Raw genomic sequence first — 19988 nt, 5'->3', positions numbered from 1 at the left:
AAACATAACACTTTCATTTCCTTTTAACCTAAATATTTTACTTTCTGATAATGATAATTTTTATTGATTTGAGATTTGATTTGTTTTGCTTTTTTCTTACAAAATCAAAATCCAATTTAGGATGATTATATTTTCATACAAATACAAAATGCAAGCAATGGTATGACATATTTATATGATCACAAAATAATTTGACTCTTGGTTAGGGCTTTGTTTCATCCATTATGGTTTTTACATTAATACATCATCTATTGCATCATATTTATTTTATTATTTATTTATTTATTTATTTATATTTTGGTGAAGTTTTATAATATAACATAACCGACTTTCATTTCTCTTTAACCTAAATATTTCACTTTCTGATAAAGATAATTTGTTTTGATTTGAGCAGAGATTTGATTTGTTTTGCATTTTTCTCACAAAATCTTTTGTGGAACACTGCCCAAGTTAAACCTTCACCATTACAGTTAAAATCAGCATTTAAAATAAACAATATCTATACAATTCACTTTAAATATAAAACCTTAAAAACAAACTGTATAGTTGGCGATACAGTACTAGGTTTTTTTTAAATCTATTTTAAGTTACAGATAATGTATGCCCACACAAGCAGTTTTTTAATATTGGTAAAAATAGTATGACTACATCAAATGTATACTACTTGTATTTTGTTGGAAGTTTTATGGCCTTGAATTTGTTCGTTAGCAACCTTTGGTATTTAATTTAATATCTCAGTTCTGTCAGGAATTTATTGGATCCTGAATTTACTGTATTGTGAAGAGGCATGGATGACGTCTCTGTAAAAGATTTTAAGCTTATTTACCGAGAATAATATACATCATTGTCACTGAACGGCATTCAATCTGTATCCTTTTGATTAAGGATTTACTGGTTGACTCGTTTCAGCCAAAACAGTTAAAAAGCGTGTCTATTTACGCATTGAGTAAAAACCTAGTATATTACGCTCTGTCATCACATTTTAGCAGAATCACTGCTGGATTTTTATTGTTCATTTTCAAAAAGTTTCAAATGAATTATTTAGTTTGTATTGATACTCTTGAAGTGGCATTACCCTTTCATTCTTTTAGAATATACAAATTTATATAATATTTTCCGCAGATTATTCCTTACATTAGATTATTGTATCCTCTCTCTCACTAGCATTCATAACATAGCTATTCATGTAGTATAGCTAAAGGTAGACTTGCCCCAATTCTGTAGTTTTGTCTTTTTTATATTAGTCCACCAGTCGGCTTTTCAGTTATGAGCTCAAGTAGTATACGTATGAAATGCCATATGTGCCAAATTATTTATCTTTTTAACTAATAAGACTAAGCTAAAGTGTATAGGTATCAATGTCAGATAGTGTTAGGTAACAGCTTCAAAATGGTTGTTAAAATTCCCTATGACTGCATGGTTATCATACTGCCAATGTAGTTGCAATGAAAATTGGAGGTTATCTTTCTAAAAATATAAACTCAACGAAATAAAACTCATACCTTTTGGAGTCAGCATAGATAAAGTATACCTATATACTTTCTCCAAAGAACTATGCTCGACGCAATTATGAGATCATGTGCCGAATATGAGCACTGTTTCTATAATTTTACAGTATGATTTATATATACTTATAGGCTGTTTGCCAGTGTTTGTGTCAAGTAGATAACATTTTACAAGTATTGAATTTAAACTGACACTTTTGATTCTACTACTTGTCCATCTTTTTGGATTAATATTTATTATTATTTTGAAGAATTAATCATTTTAGTAATAGTCCCTTTTTCTTTCACTTATAATGAACTTCAACCTAGTATATGCACTAAACATGTTTGCTAGGGTGTCAAACTGTCAGGAGTTTTTAAGTTTTAGTGGAAACTAAAATATATTAAATGCAAAACAGTAATGACTTTGCTAAATCTTTATGGTAATTTAAATGTTCTATTTTGTTATGACATGTGGCTACTTTGTATATATTCTTAACAATAGCCTTATTGTAAAGTATTAATGATGATGTTATTATTAATATTTAATGATAATGACTTTGCTTTGTTGATATGTGAGTTTGCATTGTTTAATTAATTATATGTCAATGATGACATCAGTATTGTGATGTGATGACTATCTAAACTATATGTTTTTGGTAGAAGTGACTAATCGCAGCTTCTGGTATGGTCACTGGTCACATATTACATAATTGTTGTCCAATATAGTAAAATATACATCGTCCATTATTAGAGGAGGTGAAACAAAGCTTTAAGTTCTATCTAAACTATCAATCAAGTGGATGAGCCCAAATATTGTAGTGATATGCCCAGATATGGTAATCCTATGAAATCATCATGTCCATATATGGGCACATCACATTTTTTGTCACATAAAGTTTGATAGTGTGAATCAACGCTCTATAGTGCATGGTGTTAGATTTGGCCCTCAGGTCCAGTGAATACTATTCAATAGACATAGTTGGTAAATATGGACCATACACAAATCTGAGAACAGGGAATTAGAAATAATTTCTTATTCAATTCAACTTTTGTTTCAGACAAACTGTCAATGATACATACAAACAAAAGAAAAGAAATACATTGGATTCCATAACAACCATCAACAAATGATAAAGGAGAGAGGAACAAGTAATATCCATTGACATATGTACCTCTCTCCTGTTTCTTGGAGGAGGAACTTTTCGCCATCTTTTTTGGAGGGGGAACTTTTCGCCATCTCTTTTGGAGGAAGAACTGTCCTCCATCTCTTTTGGCGGAGGAATCCATCAATTTATATTCAATTTATTTTGTTTTTGCCTTTTGTTATTCTGTGAAAACAGGTCTGTCAGTTAGCCATATGTTGCCCAAGTAATTAAAAACATTTTTTTAGCCCTGGAGTGGAACCCTAGCTTTCCCCGGGCCACCTTTGGTAGACTAAGGCCGGCATTTGTATAAATGAAATAAAAAATATTAAGGAACCACCATATTGATGACTTGCATATTACCTGGTGGTGTGTAAAAGGCAAGAAGCTTTCTAAAAGGAAGTATTTAGCGTTTACTCAGGAAGGTAGTATACTCCCTAACAGGATATTGCGGAACTGTTACTTAAAATTTGTGGTTTCATACCTGGGAGTTTTTTAAGTTGACAGCCCAATGTACATGGTTAATTTCATAATAATAGTAATGCAGCAGTCAACTGTACCAATATTGAACTCTCTGAAAAATGGAAAACACTTTTCAACCCCAGACTTTGCATGAGGTCCAACAGGCCCCACAGTGTTGTTATCGTTAAAAACACATTCAGAGTACCAGACTTTTCAGAAAGCCAGACATAATATGCAATCATAAAAGTTAATTTTAACTAAGCTCTTAATTGTTATAATAATGCTGTTACCACATGCATATTATTTTATATATATGATCACCATACAAATCAACAAACAACAATAATAAAACAAGTTTATAGTCATTCCAGAGTTGTGGTGCAAAATAATGACCTGTTTAAAAAATAGAAGGGAGGTAGGCATAAACTTTTACCCTTATTCAGAATTGAGAGAGGAAAATGAATGAAAATAATGCTGAAAATAACAAAAATGTAAATGCTGTCCGGAGTTAAACAATAGATTAGTTGATTATGCAAAATCTTAAATCACCCCTAAACTTTTTTTTTGGTCCTGACTTTCTGTACTACCCAGCAAAATTGATTCACTCACTGACCATACAAGATTTCAATAATATCTGTTAAGGTGTGTTATACAACGATTTTAAAGAAATGGTGACTCAATAGGCTTGAATAGTTAAAGTACACAAAACTGAATAAGCAACCAAGGTCGGGGGAATGTATAGGACTAGTTGACAACCACAATGGTGAGACACCATGCAGTGAACTATAGATCTATAAATAATCTTGACCACCTCTCCACCACCTCTTGTAGGAATCACTGTTATTATCCACCACTGAATTGTGTTTCTAACCTAGTACCGTTCTCCACCCCTTTAGAAGAGGAACTGTTATCCATCTCTTTTGGAGGAGGAACTGTTCCCCATCTCTTTTGGAGGAGGAATTGCTCTCTACTTCTTTTGTCTTTTGGAGGAGGAACTGTTCTCCATTTCTTTTGGAGGAGGAACTGTTCTCCATCTCTTTTGGAAGAGGAACTGTTCTCCATCTCTTTTGGAGGAGGAACTGTTCTCCATCTCTTTTGGAGGAGGAACTGTTCTCCATCTCTTTTGGAAGAGGAACTGTTCTCCATCTCTTTTGGAGGAGGAACTGTTCTCCATCTCTTTTGGAGGAGGAACTGTTCTCCATTTCTTTTGTCTTTAGGAGGAGGAACTGTTCTCCATTTCTTTTGTCTTTTGGAGGAGAAACTGTTCTCCATCTCTTGTGGAGGAGGAACTGTTCACCATCTCTTTTGGAGGATGGATACCACACCCACAATGTCTAGATTGAAGGAACAAGAACTATACAAAAACAAAATGTTCCAACTTCTGTTCAGGGCAATTGGCCATGGTTTGTTCTTGGGCTGTTTTTCGAATTGTTGATAAATAAATAAACCACAATATAATTATCAAAGAAACTAGTTCACTTCTGCAAAGTAGGACTAATCATTTCAAGGTGATTTCATTTTTCTGCAACAATCATTATGTATCAATTCTAACATTGTTTTTCATTTATCTATAGTTCTTTAAAAATGTATTTTTGGATCCAGTGTGACGAACGTTCTTTAATTCGTTTGATGTATGACGTAAACAGTGGATTGTACACTCATGTGGATGCTATGTTTAGGTCACAAAAGTTATCATTTGTTGTTAGTTACCAACTTAAGTACATGTAAGCCTTTTAGCCTTTAGTTTACCAAATGTATTTAATTGGTTGTACACAAATACCGCAAACTATTTTCTAGCTTAATATTGTATAGTTTCAGCAACTGGTGTAATTATCAAATCGTTAACTTAACACACACACACACACACAAATGTGATATTGGCTTCGAATCAACTCGGTGACAATTGATTGTGACGACAACAAATGCACAAAACCATGTAAAGGTAGTTTTAAAATTTCCATTGTGAAAAAAAAACACGTAATGACAACAAAAGATTGCCTTAATTTGGACATTATTATAAATTACACTGACGTTTGATCAACAAGTAGATGAAGGGTATTAATTACTAAAAACGGGCAATGTTGGTGCACCGGTGGCCCTGGTAGATGAGAACGAACAAAATAACAATTGGTCAAATGTTTTACCTACTCTGACTGTTTTAATTTAAACTCCGTACATTTGAGAACATTTGCGCAACGATTTTTAGCTCCCTAACGCAAAACTAACTTCGCAGTAGATAACAACAATCATCATCATCTTGCTTGGTGCGGTACTTGCTTCTTTGGGCTAACCCTACAGTCATCGCAAGCTCGATATTCTCGAGGTAATGGATGGCAGGCCTAGTGATCTGGATGATGTATGTTCGAGTCCTACTCGATAATTATTTGTTTCGTTGGAAAAATAAAATCTACTTCGCAGTTTATCAAATTATCCAAATCATTAACAATTGGTTTTAATTTTATTGTTATTATTTATTTATTTTATTATTTTATTTTTATTGTTTTTTATTTACAAAAGAAGACATGCCCAGATATGTACAGGATTTGATTCAAATAGTAAACATTATATCAATAATTAGGCTATAAAATGACAAGGCCCGTACGCGCAATTATGCCTTATTATTAATCTCATAAATTATTCATGATTCCTGCCTCAAACGTTCAGAAAAGAAAACGTTGCGGCCTGTACCGGATACGTTTGATGTGTTTGAGGACTTCTACAATACATTTTATGTTTTGGTGAACATTTGAAGTGCGTCTCCTTTGAGTAGAAAACAAATTAGGGATTTTACACAAAAGTTCCCCTTTCGATTTTGTGCTTATTAATAAACGCGACATGCGTGTCAGATCCATAGTTTGTGAACTATGTGACGCAACACACGTGTGTCAAATAATGCACAGTACTTATATAGGCCTACTTCCTTCTCATGTGGTTTTTTTTTCAATGTAGTGTTGGTATTGTATGTCGAAATTAAATAAATAATTCAATATTTATTTACACAACCTCGTAATATTTATTTACACAACCTTTAGAATCTTACACGCGACTCTACAGCTCACTATGTCGGTTGGTCGGTCGGTTGGTCGGTCGGTAAACACTAACTCAAATTTGTGCATGCGACTGCATATATGGCCTTGTTGATCTAGATTTCGATCTAGGACGTCACGGGAGACTGATATTGGCCTACGCCTTCCCAATTAAAATATATTTTTTCTAAATAGGAGTTATCTGGGTGTTCATATTTTTGATTCAACAAAGGACGTAATGTGAAGTTGATGATTTTGGCCTTTATACTCCAGAATCATTCATTCCTAATTAAAATCTTTCAAACGTAAATATTAAAGTCATCTCTATTTTTTCTATTTCCTGATGTACTACTGGTATACACATCGAGGAATGATGGAATTGGTACTAAACTAATTCCTTCATAGCCTATCCCCACGCGGAAATTAATTGGCAGTTTTATTTTCCCGGTTTGACTGTGTAGAAAGTAGTACCGGCTAGCGGTCATTTACTCCTGCATACGTGCATCAGATATCCATCTATGAATGAATATATAAATCGAAGTAGGAAGTATTGTTACACCCCTAGTCTTATCAAACAATCAATTAATATAGGCCTACCGCAATAATCATTTTGGAAAGATAGATGTTTTTTTTTATTATAATTGTCCGTAATGATCAACATTCGATTGTATATGATGTATATTCGTTGGTGGGTCAAAAATAATTATAACTATATAATACTATCTTGTTACTCCTTAATACTCTTGAGTATAATTAAGAATGCTTTCCCAATTAGGATGGGGGCTGCTTATTCGCCAAACGGAGATAATGTTAGTAAAGCCTGCTGCAGCCTCTATAGCCTAGTCCTTCTGATGAGGTGGTGAATTTTCACGCCCCTTATCTACTGAGCTGGGAGTCATCGGCGGGTATTGAATCCGGACGGTTTCTGCTGCATGATGCCCACGAAACATTTGGGTTTAATCAGGGAAGAGTGAATATTGCTTGCTGTGCGCATTATTAAGTAATCGTTGGCAATACAGTGTCGGCGGGTAGCTATGTTTCAGTAACGGCTAATATTATAAATAACTTCCCTGTGAAAAGTTCCGTTCCTAGCTCAAGAAAAGTACTGTTTCAGGAAGCAGATGTTTGTTAATAGATAATGAACATGACTTTGCTAATATGGAATTGCCGGTATCCAACTTCGGGCCACCTATGAGTTCAAGGGACTACACTGGACAGATTCAGTATCGACCACCGTATTTTGCATCTCTAAAAACACCCTACAACATAAATAAACATTAATTATTTTTATATTGGAATGTATCAAACGCTCTTAACATTTTTGCCATATCCACTAAACTAACTATGCTTTTCGGGTTAGCACACATCTTGATCTTGAATTCACCCGACCGGTCGCACCGATGCTGTAATTGAAGCGCGACCATGCTTAAAAGGCAACCTTTGATGGCCATTTCCAATTTTCGATTTCACACTTTGACCACATCACTTGCATACAAGTATCAATGTTTGGTTCTAAGATCCCTCCGTCGTACGTGGAAAGAAACACGTACACATTGACATCGTTTGCGTCACGAGTGCAAACATTGTATTCATTATGAGTGCGCATCTTAGCTTATTATTATATACATGTTTGCAATAGCTGGTATTTCCTTTCCGTTGTCAGTGTTGCAATGTCCAATCGATCGTAATGTTGCGCAACTAATAACAATTAGCACTAATCTATCACTCCGGTACGTTTTCGTTTTATCGATCGCGTTATCGCCCGCAACTTTTGAATACACGTATCATTGTAACTCGCGCAACATTTTATATTGTCACAATACTGTAGGCCTATTATAAGTAAATGAAATTTAATTCTACAGCTACAAAGTAGCTTTTCTTTAGGTGGCTGATTTATTTTGTTTTAACTACACCGGATAGACTATACTCGCAAGTACTTTTATGTTGGGACTCTAGATCACGTTCCTAGCTAGTTCTAGACCACCGAGATTGCGCCTATGACCAATGTTAGATTCGAACCCGAAGTATCCTACTGATACTGATTTCAGTCTAAGAATGTATTGACAATTTAGTTTTTGTAAATAGCAGTTCTTTCTTTCGCTTACAATTGTTTTTGAATAACAAACAAAAGTGAGCCGGACTGTAAAATTGAAATTTAAAGGTGAACATATTAGAGAAGTAGGCATACAATCTTGACGGTAACCTTTTAACGATAGCGTCGTGACATGTATCTTCTCTTCTTCTTCTTCTATTTTAAGGAGCAAACTTCATAGTTAAAGGCTACTGCTCCACTAAGGGTCCCATTGTGACATCGGCAGCCAACTACGGCGTCCCATTGTGACATCGGCAGCCAACTACGGCGCCAATACGTCTGTCCAAGTGTGTGTGTGTGTGTGAATGTACTAGTACACCCCTACTCGTCTCGAAAGATGTACTAGGTTCTTTAAAGTGCACATGAGCCAGATTTACACTGGACCTACGGTTTATAGTCCTTATCCGAGAAGACTTGTTCTACCACCAGAACCATGGAGCGAGTGAGCCTCGAACCCTTGCCAATGATATGGCTATGGATTTCGGTTCCACTGTCTTAACCACTCGGCCACACTCACTCAACGTAGGCCCAAGTGACACGAGACCATTGTTATTATACATAACAATTTATATGTAGACATAATTATACAAGACATTGGTATTCTATTGATAGAATGACCAGACAAGGAAATACTGGTTTTTTTTTCAATCGCCACTACACCAACTATTGTTGTAAGAGGCCTATATAAGGAAGTAGAGTGAAATTTGTTTTGCGTACAATTTATTTGAGGTCCTGGTTTCTAAGACCAGGATGTTCTAATAATTTACACTTAAGATTATTATAAACCGCTTAATGAAACCACAGTAAGAATATCACTATATAGCCTATGTAACTATAGAAAGAATTTTTAAATATTGAGTATAAATACTCCATCACACTAGACTTTTTGGATCCAACTTGACCTAGAAAAAGTCCAGTACGAATGAAGTTTCAAGAAATCTCGCGCAGAATGTTTTGAATGTTATATTATTTAGATTGCTAATTTGGTTACCGTATTTTATGACTTAAATTTGTCGAGTCCAGCGCTTTAGGAAGGGACGCCGCAAACTTGCACAGGTTCAAGGCACTCCTCGACCGTTGTGCTGGTGGTAGAACAAGTCTTCTCGGATAAGGACCTATAACTGGAGGTCCAGTATACATATCTGACTCGTGTGCACTTTAAAGCACTCAGTACGTCTTTCGGAAGAGTAGGGGTTACCCCGGTGCACTGGTCCATGCAGCCCCTGTCGCTGTGGACAGACAGATAGGAAGGGTCCCTTAGGGTGGTGTGTGTCGTCCACACCTGTTCGTAATTCAGTCCAGTAGGCTGCAAGTCGCAGGTTATTCCCCCATTTACAATTTTATATTGTTTTTGTCCTTGAGGACTATTGCAGATTTATTTAGTGTAATTTATTCATTTATAATTTATGCTGGAAGAGTACAGGGTCCCTCAACTACAGACGACCCTTCTAGATCGTTCGATACTCTATCAATGCCCCTATTATTATTACTGCAGCTTCGATCGCTTTCAAATTCCGCAATAATTGCCGACTTTACACCGACCACAGAGAGTCAATTAACAGTCTGTCCCAAATCTGAAAAAACCCAAAGGCGACATCTCTCAGAAAAGAAAATGAAACAATACGATTTGTAGAACGGACGCATGAACAGATTCAACTCTTTATAACAATTTCAAAAACCCCGAAAAATCCCCGATCGACCTTTTATATAACTTATTCTTTGTCTTCTTCTTGTATTACCACTAACCGCCATTGTCAAGCCTGTTTGCATACAGCAGAACGATGAATTGTTTTTTTTTGTAATGCAATAAGAAAAGTAAATTGACAATGTTCTATTTATACAACTGAGGTTACGCTTTGTTGTGCTTGAGGAAACGATTTGAAATGCTTCAATATTCACTGGTTAAACATATTGATATTAATACTATTAAAAAGAACACATTTACAAAAGTCGAAACTCATAGTTTTTTATCGTAAAATATTTATTCATTTACATATAACACTGAAAATAACTTGTTAAAAAAACTCTTAAGCTAGTTTATATCAAAATAAAGTATTATTATTATGCAAAAAAGTTATTACTATTACTAACTGTCGTGAAAGGAAATTGTTTAAGCCGTGGTTACAATTCTGAGCTACGGGTTTATTGAACTAAACCTTGAATGAGTGTTATGGTTAAGGAAGTCAATTTCTTGGAGTTGTGGTAGGATTGAATACTTCTATTGTCATCATCTAGGAAAGACAAGATAAAACAATACATTTTTCTGATAGCCTCAAGGATAATTAAGCCGTAAAGGTAAATCTCAGATTTGGATATAATAATACTTTCAGCCTCGTTGTGGTACATGCATTCGTTGGTGCACAACATTTCACAGAGATCACCCGTTGTATGAATCCTAGTTGACAAGGATTGGCAAGCCTCAAATTTGTCCTAATATTGTACACTCAGCAATGTTAAATCAAGACTCTTCAAACAATAAATCAACACCTATTTACAGACTATTATTAGTATTACATTACTTAACATACAAATAGACCTCTTTTGGAATTCAATGTTGATTTATGTATAATCTTCTCTAAAAATGTTTATAAAAATATGAACCGCCTGAAAGGAGCCTTTTAACAACAATAAAATCTTCAATAATTCTGAATAGCATTAGCCTATTGTCTGGGTTGACTGTAATCTACGGTTCACTACAGTTTACTTGGATAGCGAGAAATTTAAATGGAATGATTTATGGCATGTGGATACAAGAAAAAAAACGCAAACATCATACATTTACATCTTTTGTTTAAAACGGCTAAAATAAAATTATATTATATAAAATCGAAGTTTCTAAAACAGCAACTAGGAAGACTTAAGTAATGTGGGAATTTTTATTCACGCTTCAGTAGTTTCCTTCACTGCTTCCTTGTCTGTCATTTCAATAGATACTCCACCTTCTTCTAAAGCTACTTTTTCCCTGTAATTAAAGATAACAAGACATAATCATCATGATCAGTAGTGATTATTTGATAAACTATTGGCGATAGAAACTGTGCTTTATGTTCATTAAAGTACATGTTTGTTTATGATGTGTTATAAAAAGTTGATGCTCATAAAATGATACGACTTTTACGCGCGCACAATTAACTAGTTGTGGAAACACTCTCGTCGTATAAACTATAGGACTTAGTACGGCCATTTGTTGTGCTCGAAGGCGCCATTGGAAAGGCGATATAGGCCTACTTACGGTGGAGATGTTGGATGACTTGCAGTACCGTTTCCTTGTTCCTCTACTCCGTCTGTTCTAGGTCGACTACCTGCAGAGCTGGTTCGTGGTCTGCGTTTGGATTTTGCAAAGCGGGATTTTCTCTTAGATTCGAAACGCGGGCGGTCCTATTAAAAAAGTGATCAAAATAATAGTTACGAATTTGAAATTAATTATTAATCTGTTTCTCGTTCTTAAAACATTCGAAACAAGCACCATTTGCAAAACAATGTGATTTCGGAATGAAAGCGGATGATGAACATTTTTTCAAAATGGAACTTTTGTGGAATAAGTTGGTTTATAGCCTATGTATGATCATAGCATCATGAAGACAATATTTTCCCATTAAATGAAAGTCGTTTGAAATCATAAATGAAAGCTTTGCTCAATTGTGAAAGTGATTGTGAAAGTCCTATCCATAGAAACTAATTCATCAATGTTATAACATCCGAGGCAAGGCCAGAATGTGTAGAAATGTCCGAAGCCTGTAGAGTACACGATAGTTTACGCCGATTAGGCTATAGACACCATGTATGCAAAACATTAGAATTGTAAATTCGCCATGATGTGCTGCTTTCACGAGTCAGAAAATGTCTAGGCCTAGGCCTAAATCTGAATAAATAGGCCTATAACGAAACAGCAAGGTTTGATTCCAAATACCCATCATCCACATTGCAACCCACCGCAATCACAGAAATTACCAAACAAGTTTACCAATACAGTAGAACGCTATTAAGGAGGGTGGGAATGTCACCATAGTTTCTCGTACGTAGGCCTATATTTCCACTCGTTCGTTTTACTGGAAAATGTCCCCTGAAAGTAGGGCCCATCTTAAAGTAGGAGTTCTACTGTATTATTTTGCATACATAAACTTGAATAAAGCCACAGCACACGACAAATTATACAAATACACAAGTTTGATCTTACGAAAACAAAGGACATCTACGCTGCCACCGACGAAAGATCTGGAATATCTTTAGGACCGCAAAGACATTTATTACTGATTAACCTTGCTCAGTTATTGATATAATATATATAACACTATTTAAAAGATATCAACACCATTCGTACAATTATAGGTCTATATTTAACGAATATTTGACGAATTATGAAAACGTTGATATGACTCGCCCTAACGTTACATGCTCCCTTGTCTAATTCCTGTATTTTACCATTGGGGAACTAAACGTAGTTCGAATTACTGTAACCTAGCCTACTCATTGGTCAAATAGAGGCGCGCGTCGTACAAATAACGTTGCTTGAAACGTGTTGGGGTTGCAGACGGCAGAACCGTCATTTCCTACTAGTCTCCCACCCACGGCGTACAGTTACTAATTATTTTGGTAAAACCCTCCATTATTATTTAAAATCATATTCACCTTTCCGCCATTTTCCAATGCATTAGACATTCCAGATGATTTTAAAGCCTTTTTGTTAGTAAAAATAAAGTAAATCATAAAAATATAAAACATAACAGTTTAAATAATATCATAACGAAACTAAATGTAATCAAAACATAAAGTAAATAATTATGTAACTAAAAGTAACGTATATATTAGTACATTAAACGTTCTGTTGAAAGTGCTATAAAATCATAATAGGTTAAAAGTATATAATATAATAATAATTAATCGAATTATATTTGGCGTAAAATAATACAGGTTAGATACGTTAAATTACATCTTACAGTTTTGAACGAAGTACTAATAATAGACTTGGCTCGTTATTCCAGATTAAGCATAGGTATGACACGCTATGCGTGCCAAAATGTTTTATAGCAGCTGAAATGCAAATCTTACCGGCACATTGGCATGTTCTTGTACGCCATTATTCTCGAACGCTTCTTTATCTTCTGCGTAAGTATCTTCAAAATCTTGGAGAACATCAACGTTGAAAAAGGTTGCAATTTCTTGTGGGAATTTCATATCCATTATCAAAATAATTATTCCGCCAATGAATGATATCAAACCTGTAAATCAATATTGTATAAAATTAACCTGTTAGTTAATCTAGAATTCATGAACATTGATTTTTAAGTATTGGCATGGAATGCTCAATACATTCTAAATAAACTAATGGTTGTGTGCTCTTGTAAGAGTGTTGTAGCCCAAGATATTTACTGTGGTTCCCTTAATATCGCCGTTAATATATCGCCGTTAATATATCGCCGTTAATATATCGTCTACTCCTTACCGGTGAAAAGACACAGCATGAAATGTGGGCCCTTGTGAAATTCAAGTCCATCTGCGGGGTTGTCTTCTGTTACAAAAGGTATTCTGAGTGGTTGACTTCCATACCGAATGCTACTGTATAGGATGTTGCCAGTTAGAAGGCTTCCTCCAGTTAACATCAGGAAATATGCCCCGTATCGCAGAACCATAAAGAACAAGATGTTGGATAGGAGCCACAATGGGAACGCCGTCCTACAAAAAGAAAGTGTAATCAATTTTTCATAATACTGTTAGCCTATCCGTAAAGCATGGAATAGGAGATCTCTGCTTCAAAATAATCGTGTATTCCTCCTGTCGATCCTGTGTATTTTTAAATGTTGTTTTGTGCTGACGTAAGCATTTATATTAGCTATAAATTGGACGCACCTTGAAATTGAAGAGTCCAACTGATACAAAAGTGAGTACCAATACATTATTATTAGGCCTATGGAACCTCTATTAAGGGGAAATCTTGTTGTAACAAAGTGTTCCCTGGTCTTAGGGATGTACTCTAAATATGAGTTAGCCGCTGTGTTAAAATTCGTTTCCCTTCATTCGTTTTACGGGGAAGTGTGTGGGGTTGGGGGTGTGTGTGGGGGGTTGGGTGTATTAACCACTGGTACACAATTTGTATTAGTGTATAATACTGTACCAATAAGTTGTCTTACCATAACATAATATAGGTATAGAAACCAGCATGGCGGTACGATCTTCCCCAACGGATCTTCTCACCATCTAGGACAAAATACTCAGCAATCCACAATATGGGGAAAGGCATGCCGCGCCATTGAGCCGCACGAAATTCACGATTGATACGTCCAGCTGTAGGATTAACATATAACAATAACACTTATTTTAGAATGTAATTGTGGTATACCGCAAAACTAATGAATATGTTTGTGGTGTACGTTAATCTTTTTAGGGAAAGGTGTGACGAGGGTTCAATTGGGTCGTTAGTAGTCTACACAGCTATGCTGAAGAATAGATATATATCTGAGGGGCAATTAGTTCCTCTAGTCTTTCATCTGTTAGAATCTGAATTTAAAATATGAGAGTTTAATGCTGTCTACACTATCAAACTTTATGTGACAACAAAAAATGTGATGTGCATATATATGGACATGATGATGTCATATCACTACTATATTTGGGGAATATCACTATCATATTTGGGCACATCACATTTTGTTGTCAAACTTGTTTGATAGTGTAGACAGAGCTTAAGGTTGGATGATCCATATTGTTTAACATCTACGTTATCGTTATTATTCATTTATAAAAGAACATAATAATGAATATATGTTAATATAGGCCTTCGGTTAGTTATGATTTTATATATCGATATAGAATTTTACGTTATGCAACAAGTTTCATATTACTCATAACGAGGTAACAGTTGGTCATTTACATATTAATCTGCTGGGCATCAGGAATCAAAACAAGTTTTTCTCACAATTTCTACTAAAATATACCACTTTGCTACACTTACCAAAAGGCCCGAATCCATTACGTCTCTGGCTACCGTAGAAATGAAATCGCTCATTATAATTAATGATTTCATTAGGAAATTCTGCGTGTTCATCGTCTATAAACGGTTGGATGGGATTCGCTAAAAATAAGTGTAATATATAATAATAATTATTCACAGACATAGGCCTATTAATATTAATAATTAACTTCTGACTTGTGAGTCATAGAGCCTCGTATATTGTGAAGTAGGCCTATTGGAGTTTATGTCAAATATGAAATCACAATTATGACGTCACCATATATCTCTCGAGTTTGTCAATTTTTGTCTTTTTACCTATAATTACGATATTGTTAGGCCTATATTGTAGTTTTCACTGACTTTCTTAGGCCTATAGTGAAACATAGTTCTTACTTTTAAGCGTGATGTTGACAGCATTAAGACCGACTTTGACTTCTATTTCGGCATCGTGTATTTCCTCCCGGAAGAACGACTTGTAGGCTGTCTCTACTTTGTGTAGGGAAGCAACCTCCCACTCTTGTCCATAGATCGATACTGTAGAAGCATAGTGTTATATTATAGTACAGCATCATCAAATTAATGACTAACTGTCACAGTTGGTAAAGAGACTTGGTAAAGAAACTTGGTAAAGAAGAGGCCCTAAAGAATTTACAGACTAACACGGACACACACACGATTTCGCAGACCAGCTCTTCAAAACAGTAAATTATGCAATAATCCGTTTATCTTACAGGGACTATCAATATCATTTATTTTCTTCAATTTAAAATCCATTTTAAAATACACTACCACCTCTCATTTCTGAGTGATAATGACGTACGGTATTTGTTTATTTAAAAAAAATCATTTTAACGAAGACTCGAGCAGAAATGAGGCAAGATGCGAGGGATTCTAGAAATGAAGTTATTGTTTTAATATAAAAGCAAATTTTCATGATACAGGCATAACATGTGAAACACATGAGGTGCAGTATTACGAAATTGCCTATGAATATGATACTGCACTCGAGAAAAATTGTCATATAGAAAATACAGTATTGAGAATGTACCATGGTGATATCCGGTATCAAAAACCTCATATAGTTCCCCTTCCCATCATTATCTTTCAGAATACCGGTATAGTTAGAATTCGAGCAAGAAGCAAACATTACTTGAAGTATCGTTATCTATATTATGCCTATATGATCTTGAAAATACACATAAACACGCAACATGTATATATAGTTATTAGGCCTTATCAATATAGTGTTGACATTAACATTATCATGAAGAGGTTGTGCCTATCGTAACGTTTACACAGTGGAATATATAGACCTATTAAACTGCACACAAACTAATATTTATCTTTCATCAACTTCCGGTATTGAGTATCATAATTATAATTGTAATAAAAATATATATTTTATATTGAACTTTTTGAGATAATCGGTACACACAAATCTGTACAGAAATACTGTAAATTATAAGAATAAAGGTTTTGTACAATCAGGGTGATCACCTGATGTTACAGTAACAAGGTGGTCGTTATTTTGGCTATATCAAATCACGACTTAAAGTAAACTTACCCATTATAGCCGTACCAATGAAGATGCTGGTTGTGACCCGGATAAAAGACCACAAACGCTATCAAAAACAAAAAAAACAAAAGTGCATTTATTTTCAAGTTTTTGCCAAATCCTTTCAATATAATATGACATTACAATATTCATGTTTTTTTAATCACAGCTCTATGGTTCAATCATGGTTATGCATTTATTTTCAAGTTTTAGCCAAATTCTTTCAATATAATATGACATTACAATAGGCCTATTCACGTTTTTTAAATCACAGCTCTAGGGTCCAATCATAGATAGAAGATTCTTGAAAGACAGCCGTTCATAGTGTATATGAACGTGTGTCAATCCAATAGCATTGAATTTCACTGTTCCCCCTGACATGTCAAATCAGGTAACTACTATATACACCACTTGATGTTTTTTATTAAAATCATTTCCGTGTTCTATAATTCTTGGCTACCTTTAATGTAAACACGACTGGCGAGGTACGGATTATCGTCACATATAATTTTATTTATATAACTTCAAATGTGATCAAACCACAATGCTTTCTTTAACAATGTAATCGCATATCAATACCAAATAAAGAAAGAAGAACTGTAAAATAAACAATATGCCTATACAGCAGTATAAGTATACGTAAACATTTCTAGTTACACAACGAATAGGCCATGTTGTAAAAAAATCCGATTTGCGAGGTACCGTACCGATTAATATGCGTTTGTAATTGACATTAATTAAACTACATTCACATTCAATCATCCAGTAATTATAAATTCATTTATCACACTAATCTATGTTTTTGTACTGTAAACAAACAATATACACGGCTGAATAATTAATTAAATTGGAATATCGTTTTTTTGTTTCGGCCCAATGGTGGTTTCGAATATGAATACACATTTGAGTCGTCTTATGATACTAATTAATATCTGCCACTATCTATATTATACTGATGTGTTGTCTGTACTGTATTCATGGAATTGTTTTTCGTGAAAAGTCTCTTATTTAGGTAAACACACTAGGACCTATATATCATTTATTTATATTTTGTTGCATTTTAACAAAATAATTGTATTTATTTTAGGCCCTATTATATTTGTCATATGACGTCACTGAGTTGAGATAGATGAAGTAGCTGAGATTGGAATTAAGCCGTATAGAAACGTCAATGCCATTGTTGTTGTTTTTTTTATCTCTTTATTGTTTTATTATTTGTTACATTGTGTTAAGTCTATTATGACGTAATCACCTACAGAACAAAGAGATTATCTGTGTAAAAACAAAAAGATAGAGTTTCGAAAGCAAGTTTTTATTTTAAATGAATTACTTTAATGAGAGCGATGACATTGGTAACACATCTATTGTTACATGTACATGACGTCGTTAGTAGTGTCTGTCCACACACAGTACAATTGTTGAAAAGAAATGACCGATTTATATGCTTTGTCGTTAGGCCTATAGAGATGGAATTCCTTAAATTCCAAGATACAATCAGTACTATAACCAGGGGCTGTCATCAGAGGTACCACTAGAATATAATACACTATTAAAAACTAGTAGTATGCCTACTGTTCGCATATTTTTAAATTAATGATTCCAAAGCTCGCCTCCTACAATGTTTTATTAAATGATAGTTTAATTGTTGATTCCACACAACTATGATAGAGCAACGGAACGTATACCACAATCATAATGTTGCGCTGACAGTGGGTGTTGCATGCCGATGATTGGTCAAATCTTAAGATGGCCGTAACGTAACATTTACGCCTAGAGTAGTACCCATTTTTACAATAAATTTACTCCCAGACCCATCCTTGTCGACTACTAAATAGGCTTAGATATTCTTAAAACAATTATGTAGGCCTAATATTATATTATTACGTAAATAAATAAATACATGTTAAATAAAATAGAAAATGATACATAAGATATCCAATTATTTACAGTAGGTTTCATTCATTGTATAATGTTAAAACGATCTAAAAATAATATTAGAAACATAATATTAAACATACCTCCCATCCTCTGATTCCTGGTAAAATGATGAGGTATGACACGAAAAGGAGAACCGCCGCAAAGATTAATCCTACTTCCAAAACATCAACTCGAACAGGGGTAGGATTCGCTGCATAAGCCGTCGGAGCAGGTTTGTTTCTCAAAACTGCAAATCCTATAACATCATTGTCATAGCCTAGGCATTTACTAGCGTCACTCTCACATTCATATGCCATCGTTACACTAATAACGATTTACCTTAAATCGTTCCCCAATGTCTTACGATATTTCTGCTGTAGATTTCTATTAGTATATGACACTCGACTACCACTATAGCTTTTTTCACCTCCCTGTCTCTACTGTGACTCAACTTGTATACTCAGCAATGCAAACGTTGCGTTCAACTCGAAACTGAAGCGAATTGTTGCTCTAAATCCGATGACAAAGCGTATCAAAATTCTCCATTCAAAATATTCATGGTTGAACTGACTATAGAAATGATCGCTCATGAACACGCCTATGCAACAGGATGCTAGCGTATTGATATTTTACAGACTACCACGATTGGAGATTCTGGGGTCTTGTTTTTTGGAATTAAGAAATTGCAAATTCATCTACTGTATTTCCTTATATCCAAAGGGCGTACTGACTGGTTCCTATTGTCCCAGTACTGAATGATTCAAATGATAAATGTCACTGCATTCTTCTATGTATTACAATATTACCATGGTTAATTATCCAGTTATTTATCCCAGTAATATCATAAAGTATATGTATTTGCTGTTCTGTCAAAAACCAAAATCTTAACGTGAATGTTGGTTTTACAAATACTTTATGAGGCTTTTAAATTAGTAATAATGCATACTAGATTATTTTCGATTATCGATTTAATTTGTTTATTGTCATTATTACTGTAGTATAGTCCTATTCAATTAATGAAAAGTAATTCTAAGGGTCGTGTAATCTAGTGTTACGGTATAACTGGAAATTAACAATGTCCTAGTGACAGGGGCGCAAGCTATGTGCCTATCTCCTGCAGGAGGGTTTCAAATGTTACCTATATAAATTTAAAACCATTAAACCATTACCGCAATAATAAATGGTAAGATCAGCTGAGAGCAACTCCCTGATTGTAGGATGCACACTTCTTCGTGCCTAGGATTTTTTTGCAAAGTAAAAAAAAAAACTTTAGGAATCATTAACTATTATGCGAATGTAACTGTTATCAGTGCTCGTTTTTTTTAATTATTTGTTTTAGAGCGACCTATGGAATTTTC

The 19988-nt window shown here is 34.5% G+C and overlaps 1 protein-coding gene across 3 annotated transcripts; it reads right to left on the bottom strand.

The window, feature by feature from the left end:
- Window positions 1–10639: 10639 nt before the first annotated feature.
- Window positions 10640–19201, bottom strand: LOC144844124 (dual oxidase maturation factor 1-like). 3 transcript variants are annotated; one of them, XM_078700861.1, is made up of 11 exons: window positions 18732–19201; window positions 16723–16780; window positions 15552–15692; window positions 15159–15278; window positions 14338–14491; window positions 13653–13882; window positions 13259–13428; window positions 12839–12886; window positions 12387–12433; window positions 11442–11587; window positions 10640–11171 (listed from the first exon to the last, which is right to left on the bottom strand). In XM_078700861.1, the coding sequence occupies exons 1-10, from the start codon at window positions 18945–18947 to the stop codon at window positions 11485–11487; spliced, it is 1287 nt and encodes a 428-aa protein (XP_078556987.1). In that variant the 5' UTR covers window positions 18948–19201; the 3' UTR covers window positions 10640–11171; window positions 11442–11484. The 3 variants fall into 3 exon arrangements, with proteins under 3 accessions (XP_078556987.1, XP_078556985.1, XP_078556986.1); XM_078700859.1 differs by lacking the exon at window positions 12387–12433 and having other exon boundaries at window positions 18732–19197; XM_078700860.1 differs by lacking the exons at window positions 12387–12433; window positions 12839–12886 and having other exon boundaries at window positions 18732–19197.
- Between the last annotated feature and the right edge of the window lie 787 nt (window positions 19202–19988).

The sequence above is a fragment of the Antedon bifida genome, chromosome 6 (genome assembly GCF_963402885.1).
Source record: "Antedon bifida chromosome 6, ecAntBifi1.1, whole genome shotgun sequence".
Taxonomy (NCBI): Eukaryota; Metazoa; Echinodermata; class Crinoidea; order Comatulida; family Antedonidae; genus Antedon; species Antedon bifida.
The sequence above is the reverse complement of the archived record's forward strand: the minus strand, read 5'-3'. Positions and strand labels throughout refer to the sequence as shown.

Excerpts from the sequence above, each read along its gene's own strand:
- LOC144844124 (XM_078700859.1), bottom strand. The coding sequence starts at position 18,947 with ATGGCATATGAATGTGAGAGTGACGCTAGTAAATGCCTAGGCTATGAC. Across the intron at positions 13,883-14,337 it reads TATACCTATATTATGTTATG|GACGGCGTTCCCATTGTGGC; the intron begins GTAAGACAACTT and ends TTCTTTTTGTAG. Across the intron at positions 13,429-13,652 it reads CATGCTGTGTCTTTTCACCG|GTTTGATATCATTCATTGGC; the intron begins GTAAGGAGTAGA and ends ATTGATTTACAG.